This window comes from Budorcas taxicolor, chromosome 7 (assembly GCF_023091745.1).
Source record: "Budorcas taxicolor isolate Tak-1 chromosome 7, Takin1.1, whole genome shotgun sequence".
Lineage (NCBI taxonomy): Eukaryota > Metazoa > Chordata > Mammalia > Artiodactyla > Bovidae > Budorcas > Budorcas taxicolor.
The window spans coordinates 50,196,355-50,214,236 of NC_068916.1; the positions used below are offsets into that span (position 1 = coordinate 50,196,355).

Consider the following 17,882-nt stretch of genomic DNA (forward strand, 5'->3'; position numbering starts at 1 on the left):
CTGGCCCAGCTCCACTCCGGTTTTCCTAAGAAAACGTGACAGCACTCCCAGCGTTCCCCCGCGGTCACAAGGGTACGGAGGAAAGGCCTTTGCGCATGCACACGTGTGCAGCTAGGGCGACAAGAACTTCGGCGGGGGGGGGTCTCCCTTTCTCTCTCGTGCGCTCTCTGGTGGCCTCGGAGGGCAGCGCAGACAGAACGAGAGGCGGGGCCGGCGGCAGCGACGGAAGTGAAGTCACTTCCGGGCTGGGGTGTTTGTTTGGACTGGAGAAGGGAGGCTGCGGGCGAAGCGCGCGTCGAGCGGGGGAGCGGCGCTGCCTGTGGAGATCCGCGGAGGCCGACCGGATTCGTTGGCTGCCGTCCCCGCTGCCGTGCACTGGGTGAGGGGTTCCCTCGGGCGGAGCGGCGAGAAGGGTGCGGCGGCCCCGACGGTCGAGGGACAGCACCTCGGCGACGGCTGAGGGGCCTAGAGGGTCCCTTGGGTCGTTGGCCACCAAGCCCGTATGGCCCCCGTTGTTCCTTGCCTTTTCCAGTTGGGTCTGAGAGATGATCTTGGACCGACTTAGTCTCTTTCTGTGGGAAATGGCCGTCGCTTTTTTTTTCTCATTGTCATTATTATGATTTGGATCTCGCTGCTCTCTATCCGGGTCCTCGGTGGCGCGCGATGGTTGCCGGGATAGCACTTCTCGCGAGCCCCCCCAAATTCCTTCGCCCCCCCCCAAGTCCCTTCGCCCCCCCCTCCGGTACCCTTTTCTCCTGCTCCCCGCTGCCGCCTCGGCAACAAAGCTCATTGTTTCTCCCCACTTTACGCCTGCGCGTCGCCACGCGCTGCCCCTACTTGCTGCGCTTGCGCGCTCCTCCTGAAGCTTGGGTGGGGGAAGAGAGACGGGCGGAGGGACTGGCGGGTTGCCTTGCGTACTAGAAGAGCGTTTTGTAACTGTCCGCGAGCCTGTACCTTTCTGATTTGTTTTCTCCGGTTTCTTCGACATCCCCTACCCCTTAATTGTAGTTACATCGTATTCCCTGCTCGGGTTAGGAGGTCCTTTGGAGTACTGGCAACTCCTACTCCAGGACTGTTTTGAATCAGTTGAACTTTCAAGGGCTCAGCCAATTCACGTTTTTCAATTTTGGTTCTTTCACTTTTTAGTTTCTCTGTACTAATTCTCTCGCACCATCAAATATATATATATAGCTTGTGGTCAAGTTATTTGTTTCAAAACATTTGTTGAAGCACCCAGCATTGATATTTTCTGTAACTGCAAAATGGGATCTTTTCTGCTTCTTTTGTTGTTTTGTTTTCCCTGATTTTGCAACGCCATCATCTCACAGAAACCACAAACTCTAGAAAGAATTTGGCATCCAGTGTGCCGTGGGAGAAGGTCTAACAGCTGACAGCTTTTGACATTTCAGCAGAAGACAAATTCCCATTTTGCATGTGCTGGCTAATCTTATCTAATTAACCTGGTGGTATGATTTTTCACAGTTTGTGTTTGAGCAGTTGGTCAGGTGTTGGTTTGAGTTTTCTTTAAATAGCGTTTGAAATTTCATGGGCTGCAGGTTATGTATGCAAATAAAGTTCTCTAAGGGTTTTAATGAGATTCCTAGTGTTTGCTGTTTTGTGTTTCTGTTCCGGTCTGTGAGAGGATATTTTGAGCAAATTACGCTGTTTATACCACTTGTTAATTGTGAACTTGTTCAAAACTTAATTTTTTCTCACAAGTAGGTGTCTTTTACAAAAAAAACCAACACAGGTAACTCTCCCCCAAAGTGTAGCCTGCTTGTCTGTTTCTTTATGGGATGCAAAGTGATTTTCATATTAAACTTGTGAAATAAGCAGGGAGAGTAAGTTTTATCCTGCCCATTTTGAAAGCAGTAGGAACTTGAGAGATTATTTTATTAGGCACACACTTCTATAGCCCTTAGTAATGCAAGGCATTGTTCAAAGTACTTTTACAAGTATTTACTCTTCAGTGTCTTTAGGGAGCAAGTACTACTGTAAAATGAAGATTATAAATGAAAGAGATGTGGAGTAACTTGCCCAATGTTACACAACTATACTATAAGAGCTGGAATTCAAATCCAAGCGGAGATTATGTGTTCTTAACCTCTGTAGCATGCTGCTTGTGATTTAGTAACATATTCAGAGTCCTCTCTGGTGGTTAATGGCATATCTGGGATTTGAACCCAATCCAAAATGAAAGTTGTCCAAGTTGTCTTGGTGATCTGGATCACCCTGTTGCACAGATACATTAAGATTTCACTTATGATACAGCCTGAGATCCACTATCAGTACCTCAGTCTTTTTTCTTAACTTCCTCATTGTTTATAGTGATGCTGTCCAGTAAGATAGCTACTGAGCACATGTCTGTTGAGCACCTGCAATGTAGCAAGTGCAACCGAAGAACTAAAATTTTGATTGTATGGAATTGAAATTGTTGTTGTTCAGTCACTAAGTTGTGTCTGACTCTTTGACCCCATGGACTGACTGCAGCACCCCTGACCTGCCTGTCCTTTACCATCTCCTGGAGTTTGCCCAGGTTCATGTCCATTGAATCTGTGATGCCATCCAACCATCTCATCTTCTGCCACCCTCTTCTTGTGCCTTAAAATTAATTTAAATTTAAATAGCAACAAGTATCTGGTGGCTACCAAGTTGGATAGTGAGTTTATTTGAACTGACTCTGCTTCTTTTTTGTATCAATTTTTATAAATAAGGATGGTATTTCTGATGCACTTCGAGCTTTTTTCAGCCATGTTGTACTATCCTTGTTCTTACCTGATAATGTAGATACACTACAGTTGAGATCAGGGTTATAGTCTTTGGGATTTTTCTGTGACATTGTTTCACTCCTACAAGTGGTTGGTTCTGTTGTTTTTATCTTAAAGCTTGCCCTAGCAATCTTAATTGTTTTACATGTTTAGTAATACTGTTATCTGCTAGGTTGTTTGCTTAGGTACTCTTATTATTATCCATTTTACACATAGGGAACCTGAAAAAGATTAAATAACCTGCCCACTGTCACATATCTAGAAAGGCAGCCGATTCCAGAGCCCATGCTTTTAATCATTATTTTATACTGCCAAACATTAAACAAAAAATTCAGTGCTGCTCAGACTTCTGAATTAAATATAGAAACTGATGCAGAAATTTCTACATCTTCTCTCACTAACTAAAATACATATGTATACAATATATGTGTGTTTAAACAACAAATAACTTTTAAAAGCCTACAGTAGTTCAAAGTAGAGTCCAGTGGAATAAGAAAAAGTGGTAAGTCTGTGGAGTCAGTTTCTTTTTGATTTTTTGTGAGGGTTCTGGTGGCACCACTCGGCTTCTGGGATCTTAGTTCCGCCACCAGGGATTGATCCCTGATTCCTGGCAGTGGAAGCCCAGAGTTGTAACCATTGGACCACCAGGAAATTCCTTGTGGAGTCAGTTTAATGAAAGAAGCAGAAAGAATTCTGTTTGAATTTTAATGAGAATTTTTTTAAGAGTTAATGTTTTTATTTTTTTATTCCAGTTTTATTGAGATATAATTGAAATATAGCACTGTATAAGTTAAGGTATATAGTATAATGATTTTATTTACATACACCATGAAGTGGTTAATGACAGTTCTTAAGAGATGAAAAGGGGGAAACTTTCTAAAACTTAGAAGATTTATTTTCATATTTTAAAATTTTGTAGCGACTATAAATGTATGGACACTGCTGGAAACCAATAAATGGCAAAAAATAGCCGAGAAAAAGAGTTTGTAGGTTTAAAGTGCCAGATAGCAGGAAAAAACTGCTCTTAACCTAACCAAAATCTGGTGAAATTTCTTTTTTAGCAGCTCTTACTGAGCTATAGTTCACATACCATGCAGTTCATCCATTTAAAGTATATAATAGTCTTTAGTATATTACCAGAGTTGTACTTCCACCACCACAGTCAGTTTTAGGACATTTTCATTGCCTCAAAAAGAAATCTTATGCCCATGATCTGTCATACAATGTGTTCCTTTGTGACTGACTTCTTTGATTTAGCATGATGTTTTCAGTATTCATCCATCTATCAGCTGGTGGACCTTTGGGTTGTATCTATTTTTTTTACTATTAAGAATACTACTGCTATGAACATTTTGCCTGTATAAGTTTTTATGTAGATACATATTTTCATTTCTCTTGGGAATATACCCAGGAGTGGAATTGCTGGGTTATATGGTAATTCCATGTTTAATCTTTCGGGGAACTACCAGGCTGTTTTCCATTTTAAGTTTCCCATTGGCAGCGAATGAGGGTTCCAATTTTTCCATATTTTCACTAATATAAAGTATTATCTCATGGTTTTGATTTGCATTTTCCAGATGGTTAAAGATGTTGAACATCTTTTCATGAGCATCTTTTTTTGGCTTTTGGAGAACTTTCCAGATGTTTTGCCCATTTTAAAATTGGTTGGTTGGTCTTTTATTGTTGAGTTGTAATAGGTCTTTATTCTAAATAAAGTTCCCTAATTAGATATGATTTGCTTCTGTTTCTTTTCTACCTTTCCAGAGATTCTATGCATTTGCAAATTGTAAACACACACATACCCCTCTTTTACCTATATTAAGATTTTATCACACTCACTGTGTTCTGCAAATTGTCAAGTTGGAATTTTTTTTCCTTATGATAAATCCCATGTCAGCCTTATCAAGGAAAAGAGGGATATAGTGAAATTAGCTATGAAATAGGAGAAATTAGTTTCTGTTTTAACAAGAAATGAGATTTTAATGAAATAAAAATTACTGTACTTAACCAGAGATGTGTGTTGTTATTCAGTTGCTAAATCATGTCTGGCTCTTTGTGACCCCATGGACTGCAGCACTCCAGGCTTCCCTGTCCTTCATTCCCTCCTGGAGTTTGCTGAAATCCATGTCCATTGAGTCAGTGATGCTATCTCACCATCTCATCCTCTGTTACCCCCCTCTCCTTTTGCCTTCAGCCTCTCCCAGCATGAGGGTCTTTTCCAGTGAGTCAGCTCTTCGCATCAGATGGCCAAAGTATTCAAACTTCAGCTTCGGTCCTTCCAGTGAATATTCAGGGTTGATTCCATTTAGGATTGAATGGCTTGAACCAAGGGACTTGCAAGAGTCTCCTGCAACACCACACACTGAAATCGTCAATTCTTCAGCATTCAGCCTTCTTTATGTCCAACTCTCACGTCCATACATGTAGAAAACCTGAATAGACCTATCAAAACGAGAAAACTAAAGGTTGTTAGTAATACCAAGCCCTTATAATTTTAGATTGATTTGTCTTTGGGGATCCCATAATACTTGTTATTCAAATGATTCCTGAATATAAGGATGGAAAAATTCCTAGTTCATTTTTTTGAAAACTATATTTTATGTAGCGTTCTCACAGTCTGGGTTTGCAGTTACTTTCTTTTGGAACTTGATACTTGTCACTCTGCCATCTATATTGTTTGAACCCTCTTGTATTTTTTATCTTTTTGCTGCTTTCTGGATACTTTCTTTTATCTTTAGTTCTTTGTATAGATCTAGTCTGCTGCCAAACCCATTATATTTTTGTTTATGTTGTGATTTTTATATATCATCATTTGGCTGTTTTCCAAATCTACTGTGTGCACTTTTTATATTTAGCTATTTTCTGAAGATATTTTCAAGCTTGATATGTAATGATCATTTTGCCACATGAGTGGCAACATGCTACATGAGTTTTGATTATGCTTTCTGTGAATTGCACTGGTTCTTGCTTGTTGTATCTTTTGCCTTTTGAATTTCATTATCTTTCATTTTGAAGTCTTCATTGGCCTTAAAGATTTATTTTTTGAGATTCTTAAGGCCTAGAATGAAGATGCCTTCCTCTCAAGGAATTTTACATTTGCTTTTGCCAGGCTCTGGCACTAGGGACACTGCCAATCAAGGGCCACTTTATACTCAGTTCATGACTTGGGATGTTCTGGACCTCCCAGGTGATGAGGATTTATTCCTCCTATCCATAAGAGGTGCAGCCATAGTCACAGTGTCTGTGTTCCCTTCCACCGTTTCCTTTTGATTTGCTTGGTGTGGGGAGTGGGAGTCGTTTTTGGTTCACCGTTAACCTGAGTATATAGCCCTTTAGGGTCCCAGCTTAGAGCGGGAGGATTTCCTGTTCCATCTTTCCTATATGCCTTTTGCCCTACGAAGCATCCAAGGTCAACTCAAAGAAGCCTAGTTCCAAGTAAATGGATATGCCATCTTCCTGGCCAGAGGGCTTAACATAAAAACATGATCCTGATTAAACTGCAAATTTTTAGTAAAATTCCCATCAGACTGTTATTGACAATTCTAAAATTGATACAAACATGAAAGTGCAAGATTCCCCTCTCCCCCAGGAAAGTTGCTAAGGGATTTGTGCTACTAGGTATTCAAACTTACTGAAAGGCTACTGTATTCAAAACAGTATGATACTGCGCTGAAATATTTGAAGATGAAAGGTCATGATGAAAGGTCTGCAACATAGCAAATGGTTAAGCCAAAAAAAAAGTTGTATAGAGAAAACAACTGTGGCAACAAGCTAACAGTTGATGAATCTAGATGAAAGGTACAAGTGTTCATGATACTATTATTAAGACTTTTTTGTAAGTTTAAAATTCTTAAAAAATAAAAGTTGGGGATAAAACAGTATACAATATACTATCATATAACAAGGAAACAGTATAGTAGGAATTTGATCATGATAAACCTGAGTGACAAGCTTTCATTTCAATAATGATGAATACAGATCTTTTACATCATACTCAAAGTAATGCTCACATGAGTTAAAGATTTAGAGGACTTCCCTGGTGGTCCAGTGTCTAAAACTCCATGCTCCCAGTGCATGGGGCCTGGGTTCAATCCCTGGTCAGGGAAATAGGTTCCACATGCTGCAACTGCAGATCCCAAGTGCCATGACTAAGGAAGGCCCAGTAAGCCAAATAAATATGTGAAAATATATTTTAAAAAATAATGGAAATAGTTGGGGTTTTGGTTGTGGGTTTTCTTTTTTTAGGTTTCAATATAAAAAAGACTAGAAAAATATTGAGAGAAAATAAAGGAAATAAAACCTCAAGATAGGGAAAGACTTCCTAAACAAGATGAACATATCCTGGCAGCTGTAGAGGAAAACAGTGAGATTCTTCTATGCCCACCTGTTTGCAAAAGTAAAATGCTATATTGATTATATAGAGAGCTGTTGAGGATGCAGAGAAATGGGAGCACCCAGCTTATTATAGGAATGTACATTACCATAATATTTTTGGCATATAATCTGTCTTTTTAAAGCTACAAATGCACATGGCCTTTGACCCAGTTATTCTCACTTATCAGAATGTATCCTACAGAAAACACAACTAGGAAAGGATATGTGTACAAGGGTGATCAAAGCAGGATTATTTGTAATGAAAAAACTGGAAATCTAAATGTGCATCAGAGAAGAAATGGTTGAATAATTGCTGCTGTATCCATTAAAAAAATAAGTATACTTGTGCACATTGACTAGTAAGGATCTTTGATGTGATATATTTAGTTTAGTGTGATTCTATTAAAATGCATAAATTCTTTATGTGTGTCTCTATAAGTAAAAAAATATGAAAGGACATATACTAAGCTGTTAAAATTGACCACCTCTGGATAAGATTGAAGGTGGAAAGGGAAAAACTTCCTTAAGACCTGTTTAAGTAGGGCCTACTTTGTACATAAACAGATTTTTCACTTTAATGCTTCCTTTTCCAACAAAATTTCCTAACTGTGTGCAAAGACCCATTATCCAGAATTTTTCAAATGATTATTGAAAACATTGATGCATTGTTGTTTTACCATTTTGTGATTTTTGTTTAGGAAAATCTTATTAGATGTTATTATTAACAACTACTAGATTTTTAGTATTAGTAATTTACTATTCCTTGTTCTGAATTAGTATTACTGTGTTGTTTTAGACATCCTTTTATGAGATTAAGGCTAAAGATTAAAATTTTTGAATTACATTTTGTGATAATTTTAGGATTTTAAATAATAAAAATAAATGTTTTTTGAAGCAATAAATGTTCTTTGAAGCAAATTGAACATTAAAAATTGGGGCAAGGGGATTATGGGTTTTCTCTGTTCATTTCTGCCCATTTTTAAGTGGTTTCCATTAAATCATGAACAAAGACAAGACAGCAACAGATTGTTATGGTTTACTTCTCAGATTTTTTTTTTTTTTTTTTTTTTACTGTATTTGTCAAGTCATTACATACATTGTGTCCTCAAACATCACTCAAGCAAGTTAGGTGCTTCTGTTTTGTTTTCAGGAGTTCCTGTTTAAGTTTTTGTTGGTTTTGTTCTAGAGAGAAGCTTTTTATCAGCCACAAGAGACTAATATATATAGATTTGAGCTCATTGACTTGAAGCTGCTGCTTTTGGACTGCCTCTGAATAAGATGATGATACATCTCAGCAGTACACCTCACACTATGTATTTTTTTGGTTTTTGCTAGTGGTTACCCTGGACATTACAAGTGATACCTTAGTTTGTAACTAGTGTGGACTAATGCCACTTTAGTTTCCTGTAGAGAGAAAGAGGAGTTATAAAGCAAGAGATCTATTAGTGACTTATATTTACTGTGTAGTTACCATTGTTTATTTCTTCCAGTGAATTCAAGTTAATGCTGGTATTCTTTTTATTTCAATGTGAAGGGGTCAGTTAACTCTTCCTATAAGACAGGTGTATTGGTAATGAACTCTCACTTTTTTACTTATCTGGGAATGTCTTAGTCCCCCCCCCCCCCCCGCACCCCTTTTATCCCTTCATATGTGTTGTCCTGTTTTCTGGCTGCTAGTTTCTGATGTGAAATCATGTATTAATCTTGTTGTTTTGAAGATGCTCTTTTGGTCTTTGACTTTCAGTAACTTGATTACAATGTGTCCATGTGGATTGCTTTGAGTTTATTATACTTGGAAATTCCTTGAGCTGCTTGGATAGGTTTCATCAAGTTGGAGGAGTTAGGGGCCATTATTCTTCACTCTTTCTCTTCTTCTGGGTCTCCCATTATGCATATATTGGTACATGTAACGGTATCCTACTGATCTCTGAGGTCTGTTCATTTTTAAATCTTCCATTATTTTTTATGTTTTTCAGACTAAATAATCTGTGATTTACCAGGTTTACTGATTCTTTCCCCACTCAAACCTGCTGCTGTATGCTGAGGCACACCTTTAACACTTGAGCACTTTACAGCTCTTTCTTAACCTGTTTATGTACAGAGCCTGAAACTTGAATAATCTTGTCAGGTCTTTTCTGAGTGTGCTGCCAACACTGGGCATGCCTGTGGCCTCTTAGGTTTCCCAGAATATGTAGGAGCATTTCAAAGCCTTTATTCCCAAAGCATCTCTTTCACCAGCCTCTCTTCCTTTCCTTTTTGCCCCAACTGATATTCTTTGCTGGCACTGGCTACTATATTTGCCTTTAACTGTTTTTGACAAATGCTGATTTAAAATAATAAATTTTACGGTATTGAACTATATACTTAATTTTTTTAAGATAGCAAAACACATGTGTGTGTTAATCATTCAGTCATGTCCAACTCTTTGCAACCCAGTGGAGTGTAGGCCACCAAGCTCCTCTGTCCTTGGAATTCTTCAGGCAAGAGTATTGGAGTGGGTAGCCATTCCCTTCTCCAGGAGATCTTCCTGACCAGGGATCGAACCCAGGACCCCTGCATTGCAGATGGATTCTTTACCATCTGGGCCACCAGGGAAGCCCCAAAACATACACAGAGCATAATAGAAAGTGTTTGGTCTAAGAAGAATCAAGAACAGGTCATAGAAGAAAATTTAAAATCTGATAACAATACCTTGTATTAAAACACCTTACAGTCAGTAATTGTAGGTCTGTCAGTATTCTGAAAGTAAATGATCCTCACCCCTCTGGCTTTTCACTTGACTGGCTATAGCAGAAATCTGGTCAGCAGTTGTTCCTTCCTCAGCTGTCTTAAGATGCAAGATTAGTGTCCGGGCTCTAGTTGATTTTACTGGTTCCAGTTTGGATTTGTTTCCCAAATAATGCTTGACAATGAAATTTTATTTACTATCCTTCATATACTTTCAGTGGGATCTGTACCAAAGCTACATGTTGTTTGATGAGGTGATAATGGGCAAAAAGCTGACCTAAAGACATGTCAAATGCAGGGCTTAGGCCCTTTTTGCTAAGCACTATTTATATTTTGTTACTGGTTGGCATCAAACGAGGGAGGGGTTCCTTGAGATTCCCAGCCTATAGAATTTGCTGATGCAGATTTTCATTGTTTACATAAGCTTATGCTCATGAAATGTATAGAAAACACTTTCTTCTTGAAAAAATTTTGTATTTATATATATGCACACTATTATAGTCACTTGGGAGAAGGCAGTGGCACCCCACTCCAGTACTCTTGCCTGGAAAATCCCATGGATGGAGGAGTCTGGTAGGCTGCAGTCCATGGGGTCGCTAAGAGTCGGACACAACTGAGCGACTTCACTTTCACTTTTCACTTTCATGCATTGGAGAAGGAAATGGCAACCCACTCCAGTGTTCTTGCCTGGAGAATCCCAGGGACAGGGGAGCCTGGTGGGCTGCCGTCTATGGGGTCACACAGAGTCGGACACGACTGAAGCGACTCAGCAGCACCAGCAGCATAGTCACTGGAATCATATTCAAAGACAAGTTAGTGGTATTTCTACCTCTGGGTCTCACACATAATTGCTACTTAACTGTTCAGTTCTACTTGAATATTGAATGTCCTGTACTCTGCTAAACATGATTTTTATTTGCTATTTTTAACGAAAAATATGTCACTTATTAATACTGTGGTCTTCTGAAAGGTAGGGTTTAATGGTTATGGGTTGGGATAGGATACATGTTGGGAAAATAATGAAAAGCTGTTGTAAATTGAGATGTGTTTGAACATAGTTTAATGATTGGTTTGTGTGCAGAGTAAACAAAGTTCCATCAAGTTGCAAAGCAGGATTGACCTCCTTCTTTTCATAATACTTGAGTCTACTCTAAACTGTAGTTTGTTTAAAGATGAGCATATAAATGTTTGGTAGCCTGATACATAAGAATAAGTAATTTACTTTAGAGGAACTGATTGCTGTTTAGTCAGAACTTGTTATCAAAATAAGAGGGTTTATTTAATCCAAGATTAATGATAAATAAAAGTATCAAGGATATCTATCGTCTCTTTTCTGTTGTGTATTTTCATAGTACTTCAGTTTCCTAACCCAAATCATGTTTTCTTTCTACCCCACACAATGCGTGTGTTCAGTAATGTTCTGACTCTTTGCGACCTCATGGACTGTAGCCTGCCAGGCTCCTCTGTCCATGGAATAATTCTGACAAGAATACTGGAGTGGGTTGCCATTTCCTCTTCCAGGGGATTCAGAATTCAAACCCGCAGCTCCTGCATTGGCCGGTGGAGTGTTACCACTGAGCCACCTGGGAAGCCCTCTACCCCACACCCTAGCACATAAATCTCAGTCTGTCTCTGCTTTTCTTTCATACACATACAACACTAAGTAAGGCAGAATTCTCAGTAATTCTTTAATTTTATTTATTTATTTGTTTTTGACTGTGCTGTGTCTTCGTTGCTGAGCAGGCTCTTCCCTAGTTGTGGCAAGCGGGCCTGCTCTCGAGTTGCAGTGTGCCAGCTTCTCGCTGCAGTGGTTTCTCTTGTTACAGAGCACACGCTCTAGAGCACAGGCTCAGCAGTTGTGGCGCGCAGGCTTAATTGCCCTGCGACGTGCGGGATCCTCCCAGATCAGGGATCGAACCTGTGTCTCCTGCACTGGCAGGCAGATTCTTAGCCGCTGAGCCACCAGGGAAGCCCTCTCAGTAATTCTTAATTCTGGACTTCCTAACAACGAAAAATGTTAGCGTCGCAATACTGTTGTCATTAGTATTCAGTATTGGGGGAAATGCATATGTGCATCAGAATTGGGCCCACCCACCCCCACTGCTTAGAGACTTACGTTCATATTATGTGAAAAGCTGTTTTTTAGTACTTATGTCCTATTAAGGATAAGTTCATAAAATGAGTTTAAAGGGCCAGGCAACATACATAGAGCAAGTCTGTCCCTGAACCTTACCTAAAGAAGGAAAACTATTTCTAGTATATTTTGGTTTTGGTGTTTAGTTTGATTATGACAACTTTGGAGTAAGAAGACATTTTTAAAGCTCTCATCTTCATATTAGGTATACTGTTGCCTTCCTTTGGCATAAATCACACTGTTTGGATTTATGTACAAGTCCCTCTTGCTTTACGTAAACACATTTTTTTTTAGCAATTTCAGAGTTCATGAATTGGTAGACTGTTATTGTAGGGGCGTCCCAGGTTGCACAGTGACAAAGAATCTGCCTGCCACTGTTGGAGATGCAGGAGACGTGGGTTCAGTCTCTGGGTTGGGAAGATCCCTTGGAGTAGGAAATAGCAACCCTTTCCAATATACTTCCCTGGGAAATTCCATGGACAGAGGAGCCTGGTGGGCTACCGTCCATGGGGTCGCAAAGAATCGGACATAACTTATCAACCGGGTGTACACACACAGACTATTGTAGAATCTGGAACTTTAATGCTTCAAACTTTTAGCTTCCAATATATCAAAAGTTTGTTAGTTTTCACTTCCAGTCCCTGGGTTTTTTAATATCAATTTTCCAAGCCATGCTTGTTTTATGAGACACAGAATATTCTATTTTTTAAAAATTGGATGGTTTGGGGATTCAATTTAAATAATTGTTTGCCTTTGTTTACTGTTATTAGAATCTAGGCTATTCTCAGTTATTCCTTAGACACTAAAATCATTTAGGAGAAAAATGAAGCTTTCCAAATGCTTGGTTTATCATGTACATTAATGTATCAATATGCATCTCAATCAATATGCATCTCACACCTAACCATGATGTCTGGTAATAATAGATGCTCACTAAGAACTGAACAAATGACTGACTAAATTAACTATATTGTTGTTTTAAGGTTAAAAACTACATCTAACGCCAACCATGAAAGATCCAAGTCGCAGCAGTACTAGCCCAAGCATCATCAATGAAGATGTGATAATTAACGGTCATTCTCATGAAGATGACAATCCATTTGCAGAGTACATGTGGATGGAAAATGAAGAGGAATTCAACAGACAAGTTAGTTTTGTGTATAAACATTCTTTTTATTATAGCCCATGACAACCATCAAATAATATAATTGTACTTGTCCCTGAAGTGTGTTTTTCACCTGGTGCCTTATATATGAAATACATGGATTTCTGTGCCACCACTCCTGTTTTATTTGGATGTTGATTACCACCAGGTTTAACTGCTCAATTGAAATAACCTTGGGAGGGTTTTTTCGGTGTCTGACCCCAGAAATTCTGATACAGAAGAGTTTAGGGTGGGACCTGGTAAACTTATTTTTTTTTGAAGGTCTCAGGTGGTTCCAGTGAGCAGTAAGATTTGGAAACCACTACCTGACACCAGTCAGATTGTCCTATTGTGAAAGTCAAGAGAATCCAGAGTAGACAGGCGCAGGTACCAAAGTACTAGTTTTCACCTAAGGTTCTTGTTCTGACCAGCCCCTGAATCTGACACCACTGTTCTACTTTAGAGAACTCTCATACATTGATAGATATCTTTCTTCCCATATTTCTTGTAGCTGTTTTCATGTTTTGTCTTGTTTCTCCCTGTTCCTGGCTTTGGCCATCAGTAGCCAGCTTGATTTGACCATATCTAGTTATATATATTCAAGAGTGTTTTAAAAAAAAAAAAAAAGGTTAAGCAGTATGGTCTTCTATTTCAATGACAGTGAAGTTGCTGACCCTCTAAAGATAATTTTTCCAGTCATTTTTGGGCAGATTTAGGGTTTGTATAGTTGTGGAAGTATCATAGGTAATTCCGATACCCGGTCCTGCATAAGAACACTTCTTTGTTACTTCTTCCCTGCCACCTTTAGTGGAAAGAAATAATATTCTGCTGTGACAAGTAAAGACATAGCAGAAATCTAAATAGATCTTTCCAGGTCTTACGGAAAAGATTTTTTTTACCCTAGCATAGAAGCAGACGAGGAAGGTATGACATTGTGATTTTTAATGGTTTAGTTCAAGATACTTTAAGCCTTTCCTAGTGATGTCATCTTACCAAGTATGCTATAAATTACCCTTTATTATAAATCCAGATAGAAGAGGAGTTATGGGAAGAAGAATTTATTGAACGCTGTTTCCAAGAAATGCTGGAAGAAGAAGAGGAACATGAGTGGTTTATTCCAGCTCGAGATCTCCCGCAAACTATGGACCAAATCCAAGACCAGTTTAATGACCTTGTTATCAGTGATGGCTCTTCCCTGGAAGATCTTGTGGTAAAGAGTTATTTTTTCATCTTTTTAAAACCTAGTTCATCTTTCTCATAAGTGGAAAAGCCAGCATCCATCTGTTTAAGAAGAGTTCTACATCTCTTTCCCTTCAGAAATTCTGCTGCTTCTTACTATGGAAGCAGAGGCCTCCTGGTCTCACTTATGATATGGAGTGACTTTTGGCAGCACTCAAGCTAGTCTGATTAATAGATTTCTGACTAATAGATTTCTTGACACTACTTTTAGTTATGACAACTACGATACCCTAGGATACATAAATGTCTAAAAGCAGTCATTCAAAAGGGAGAAGTATGTTCATGTGAGTTGCCTATGCAAAAGTAGCTTGATGGACAGGTTTTGCTCTATCTTAAATATTTAATGAAATTACAAATTTTTTTCTGAAAGGTAAAATTTTGGAATTTTTTTTTCCTAACCCAGGATTTTCATTGAGTTACCCTAACTCCGTTTGGAATTGTGATTTAACAAAGACTTACAAGCTCTTGGCAGAAAAGGAACACAAAATCTATTTATATTTTTAGTTATTCCCAGTGTCTCATTGCTGCTGGTTTATTTGTAGTAAAAAGTTTTCTCAGGAACTGTGATAACTAAGCATCAGTACTAAAGTAAAAGCTAATGATCCTTTTGCTAAAATTAAGATAATTTAGCCAGAATGTTAAACTTTCTCTCCATATGGGCAATCTCTAGTTGCTTCTGCAAGACAGTTTTCTGGAATATACCCCTAGACTCTGTGAAGTCATTTTGTAATTGTCTTTTACTCACTGTGCAGTGATTTCCTAACTTGGTTGTACATCATAATGACCTATGAGGCATTAAAAACAAATTTTCTCAGAACATCCCATCCATAGAATCAATCATCTAGACATGCTAATTTTTATAAGCATTCCCAGAGGCTACTGCCAGCCTGCCCTTTCAGACATTTGGAAACTGTGTTCCTAAAGGGCTGTATAGAGAACACTGAAATGTACATTGTGGTATAGCTTTTGTTGCAGTAAAGGACAGTAACCCAATTGGGCAGATACGTGATCTGAACAGTCTGTTGGGGTATGCTTGCTTATGGCTGGATTAGTCACTCCACAAATAATCCTGATTCCTCTGAGGAAAAAAGCTCTTTGCTAGGCATAATATATAAGTTTACCTGGACCCAGTATCATCCCACTGTCTAGAAACTGCTTTATTTGACTCAGTCTGTTTGAGATTAACTCCTTCTCGTTATTTTGTATCTTCCCAAAGTTTAGATTAATTTCCCTTGAGAGATGAGAATGATTATGTTTAAATTATGAAACTTAAATTATTGCTCCAAAATGTTGTTTAATATGCTTTGGTCTTGAAGTAAGTAATGTTGAGGGGTCAGACTGAATCTGAAATCCTGCCAGCATGCCTACATTTCAGGCCCTGGAATCCGTCCGGGTATCTTTTTGTCTTGATCAATTTGCATTCAAAGATGTGGTAGAGGAAAATTTCCAGCTATTCCCTGTATGCTAACATATCTACTTAGGAAATTAAAGATTTAGAAATACACAATGATGGTGGTACAAGCCTCTAAGGCTCTGAGAGGCTTTGGCCCATTCCTCCCCTAACTGATACAAAAACAGTCCCAGAGAGTGACTTATCCAGGCCTACGTAAGAATTTAGTTAGCAGAGCTGGGGTTCCAGCTTAGATCTTCTGACTCCCCATGTAGTTTTCTTTTCCTGTTATATACCATGCTTCCTGTGGGAATTAGAATACAGCAATTGTAGAAAGACAACTCCATGTTTCCAGTGAGCATCATAAAGTAAAATTAATCCATAAACAATTCCCCAATCACTTTAATCATCATTTCAACACTTGTTTAATGTTTGTATAGTATGAAACTGTTTAAAGAAAGTCAGCTATCATAGTTAAATGAATAGAATCCTGTGTTCTGAGACATTCCTTTGGTGGATGTGCAGTTAGTTTCTGGTTACACTTAAGCAAATTTAATTTCAATTCCTACCTTCTGTTTAGGAAATTGATAAAATTTAATATAATATACAAAGCTTACATCTGGTTCCTTCTTTCACTGCTATAGATGTGTTTTAATTCAGTTTGACCTTACCATCTGAATTCTTGCCTTTGTCTTTTATTTTTAGAAGATGGTTTTGCATGTGGATCTGGGTTGAATGCTTCTGAGTATCTGAAGCTATCTGTTAATGAATTTGCTTTTTTATGTACTTATTTTCCAGGTCAAGAGCAATCTGAATCCAAATGCAAAGGAGTTTGTTCCTGGGGTGAAGTACTAAAATATTTGAGTAGACGGGGCCCTCTTTTGGTGGATGTAGCACAATTTCCACACTGTGAAGGCAGTATTAGAAGACTTAATTGTAAAAGCTCTCTCTTGTCACTGTGTTACACTTATGCATTGCCAAAGTTTTGTTAGTCTTGCATGCTTAATAAAAGTGCTGAGACTGTTATTAAGTAAAAAGCTGTCAAACATTTACTGAGAATAGAATTGGCCCCATGGCTTGAAGTGAAGACAGCAAGGAAAGAAGCACCAGTCAAGTTGTGTCAAAGCACCAAATTAAATGATCTCTAAATCTAAATTAAATTCTAATTGTTAAGTGAGTTCCTCAGTTCAGACTTAAATTTGCATTTGTTCCCATCAAAAATAATCTCCTTTTTCTGAAGAAGGCTTGCTGGTTAATTGAAATAGTTCAGTATAGACATTTAAGTATGTCTTTAGTTACTGAGGTTACAAGGTAGTGAATCTAAATCTCCTGGCTTTTATGGGGTGTTACCATGTAAGAAAATACTGAATTATCCTATTGTTACATCTAAGAAAGTATGTGATTTGAGAATTCCATCCTTTTCTAAGGAGTTATTGCATCATAGCTATTACCTATGTAAAATCTAACATTTGACCAACCCATAATTCAATTGAACAAAGAAATTGTTACATAGGATTTGAGTGGTGCTTTTCCTTGCTTTGTTAACCATCACTACAAGAGTCTGCAGCACAACTTTTCTTTTAACAAAGCTAGAACAGTTTTGGCTTCTTAAACTTCTTATTTGGGTAGGTTAAGCTGCCATACGTGTTCAGTGTGAATAGTGTTTAAGTTGAAAATATTGTAAAAAAATTATATTTTTTCAAAAATATTTAAAAAAATAAATAATAGTAGAACTGAGCTGCTGATGTTTGTGTTTATTGGTGTTGAAATACGGACTCTTAAGTGGGTGTACTCACTTTAGTGTGGGCCCAGTCCCTCAGGACAGCCCTGTTGGCAAAATTTGCTGAGAGAGCAAGCTTTATTAGACTCCATAGTATCAAATGTGTTGTTATAGATCTGTCCAAAATATAGCAGTAAAATAAATCCCATAGCCCACCTCGGTCACCTCAGGCTGCAGCGTCAAGGCAATCATATAGATCCATGTTAAGAAACGTTCTGGCTGGCCAGTATGTTGGTAACTTTAGTATAAGCTCCACTGGCTTCTGCCCTTCACAAACCATTGCTGCTCTGATTGGCCTGGTTTGCTGTTTGGATTCACCTGGATCT

The 17,882-nt window shown here is 38.5% G+C and overlaps 1 protein-coding gene across 1 annotated transcript; it reads left to right on the top strand.

The window, feature by feature from the left end:
* Positions 1-243: 243 nt before the first annotated feature.
* On the top strand, positions 244-17,492 carry PAIP2 (poly(A) binding protein interacting protein 2). Its single transcript, XM_052642460.1, has 4 exons — positions 244-379; positions 12,987-13,150; positions 14,178-14,357; positions 16,575-17,492. The coding sequence occupies exons 2-4, from the start codon at positions 13,013-13,015 to the stop codon at positions 16,629-16,631; spliced, it is 375 nt and encodes a 124-aa protein (XP_052498420.1). The 5' UTR covers positions 244-379; positions 12,987-13,012; the 3' UTR covers positions 16,632-17,492.
* The last annotated feature ends 390 nt before the right edge of the window (positions 17,493-17,882 follow it).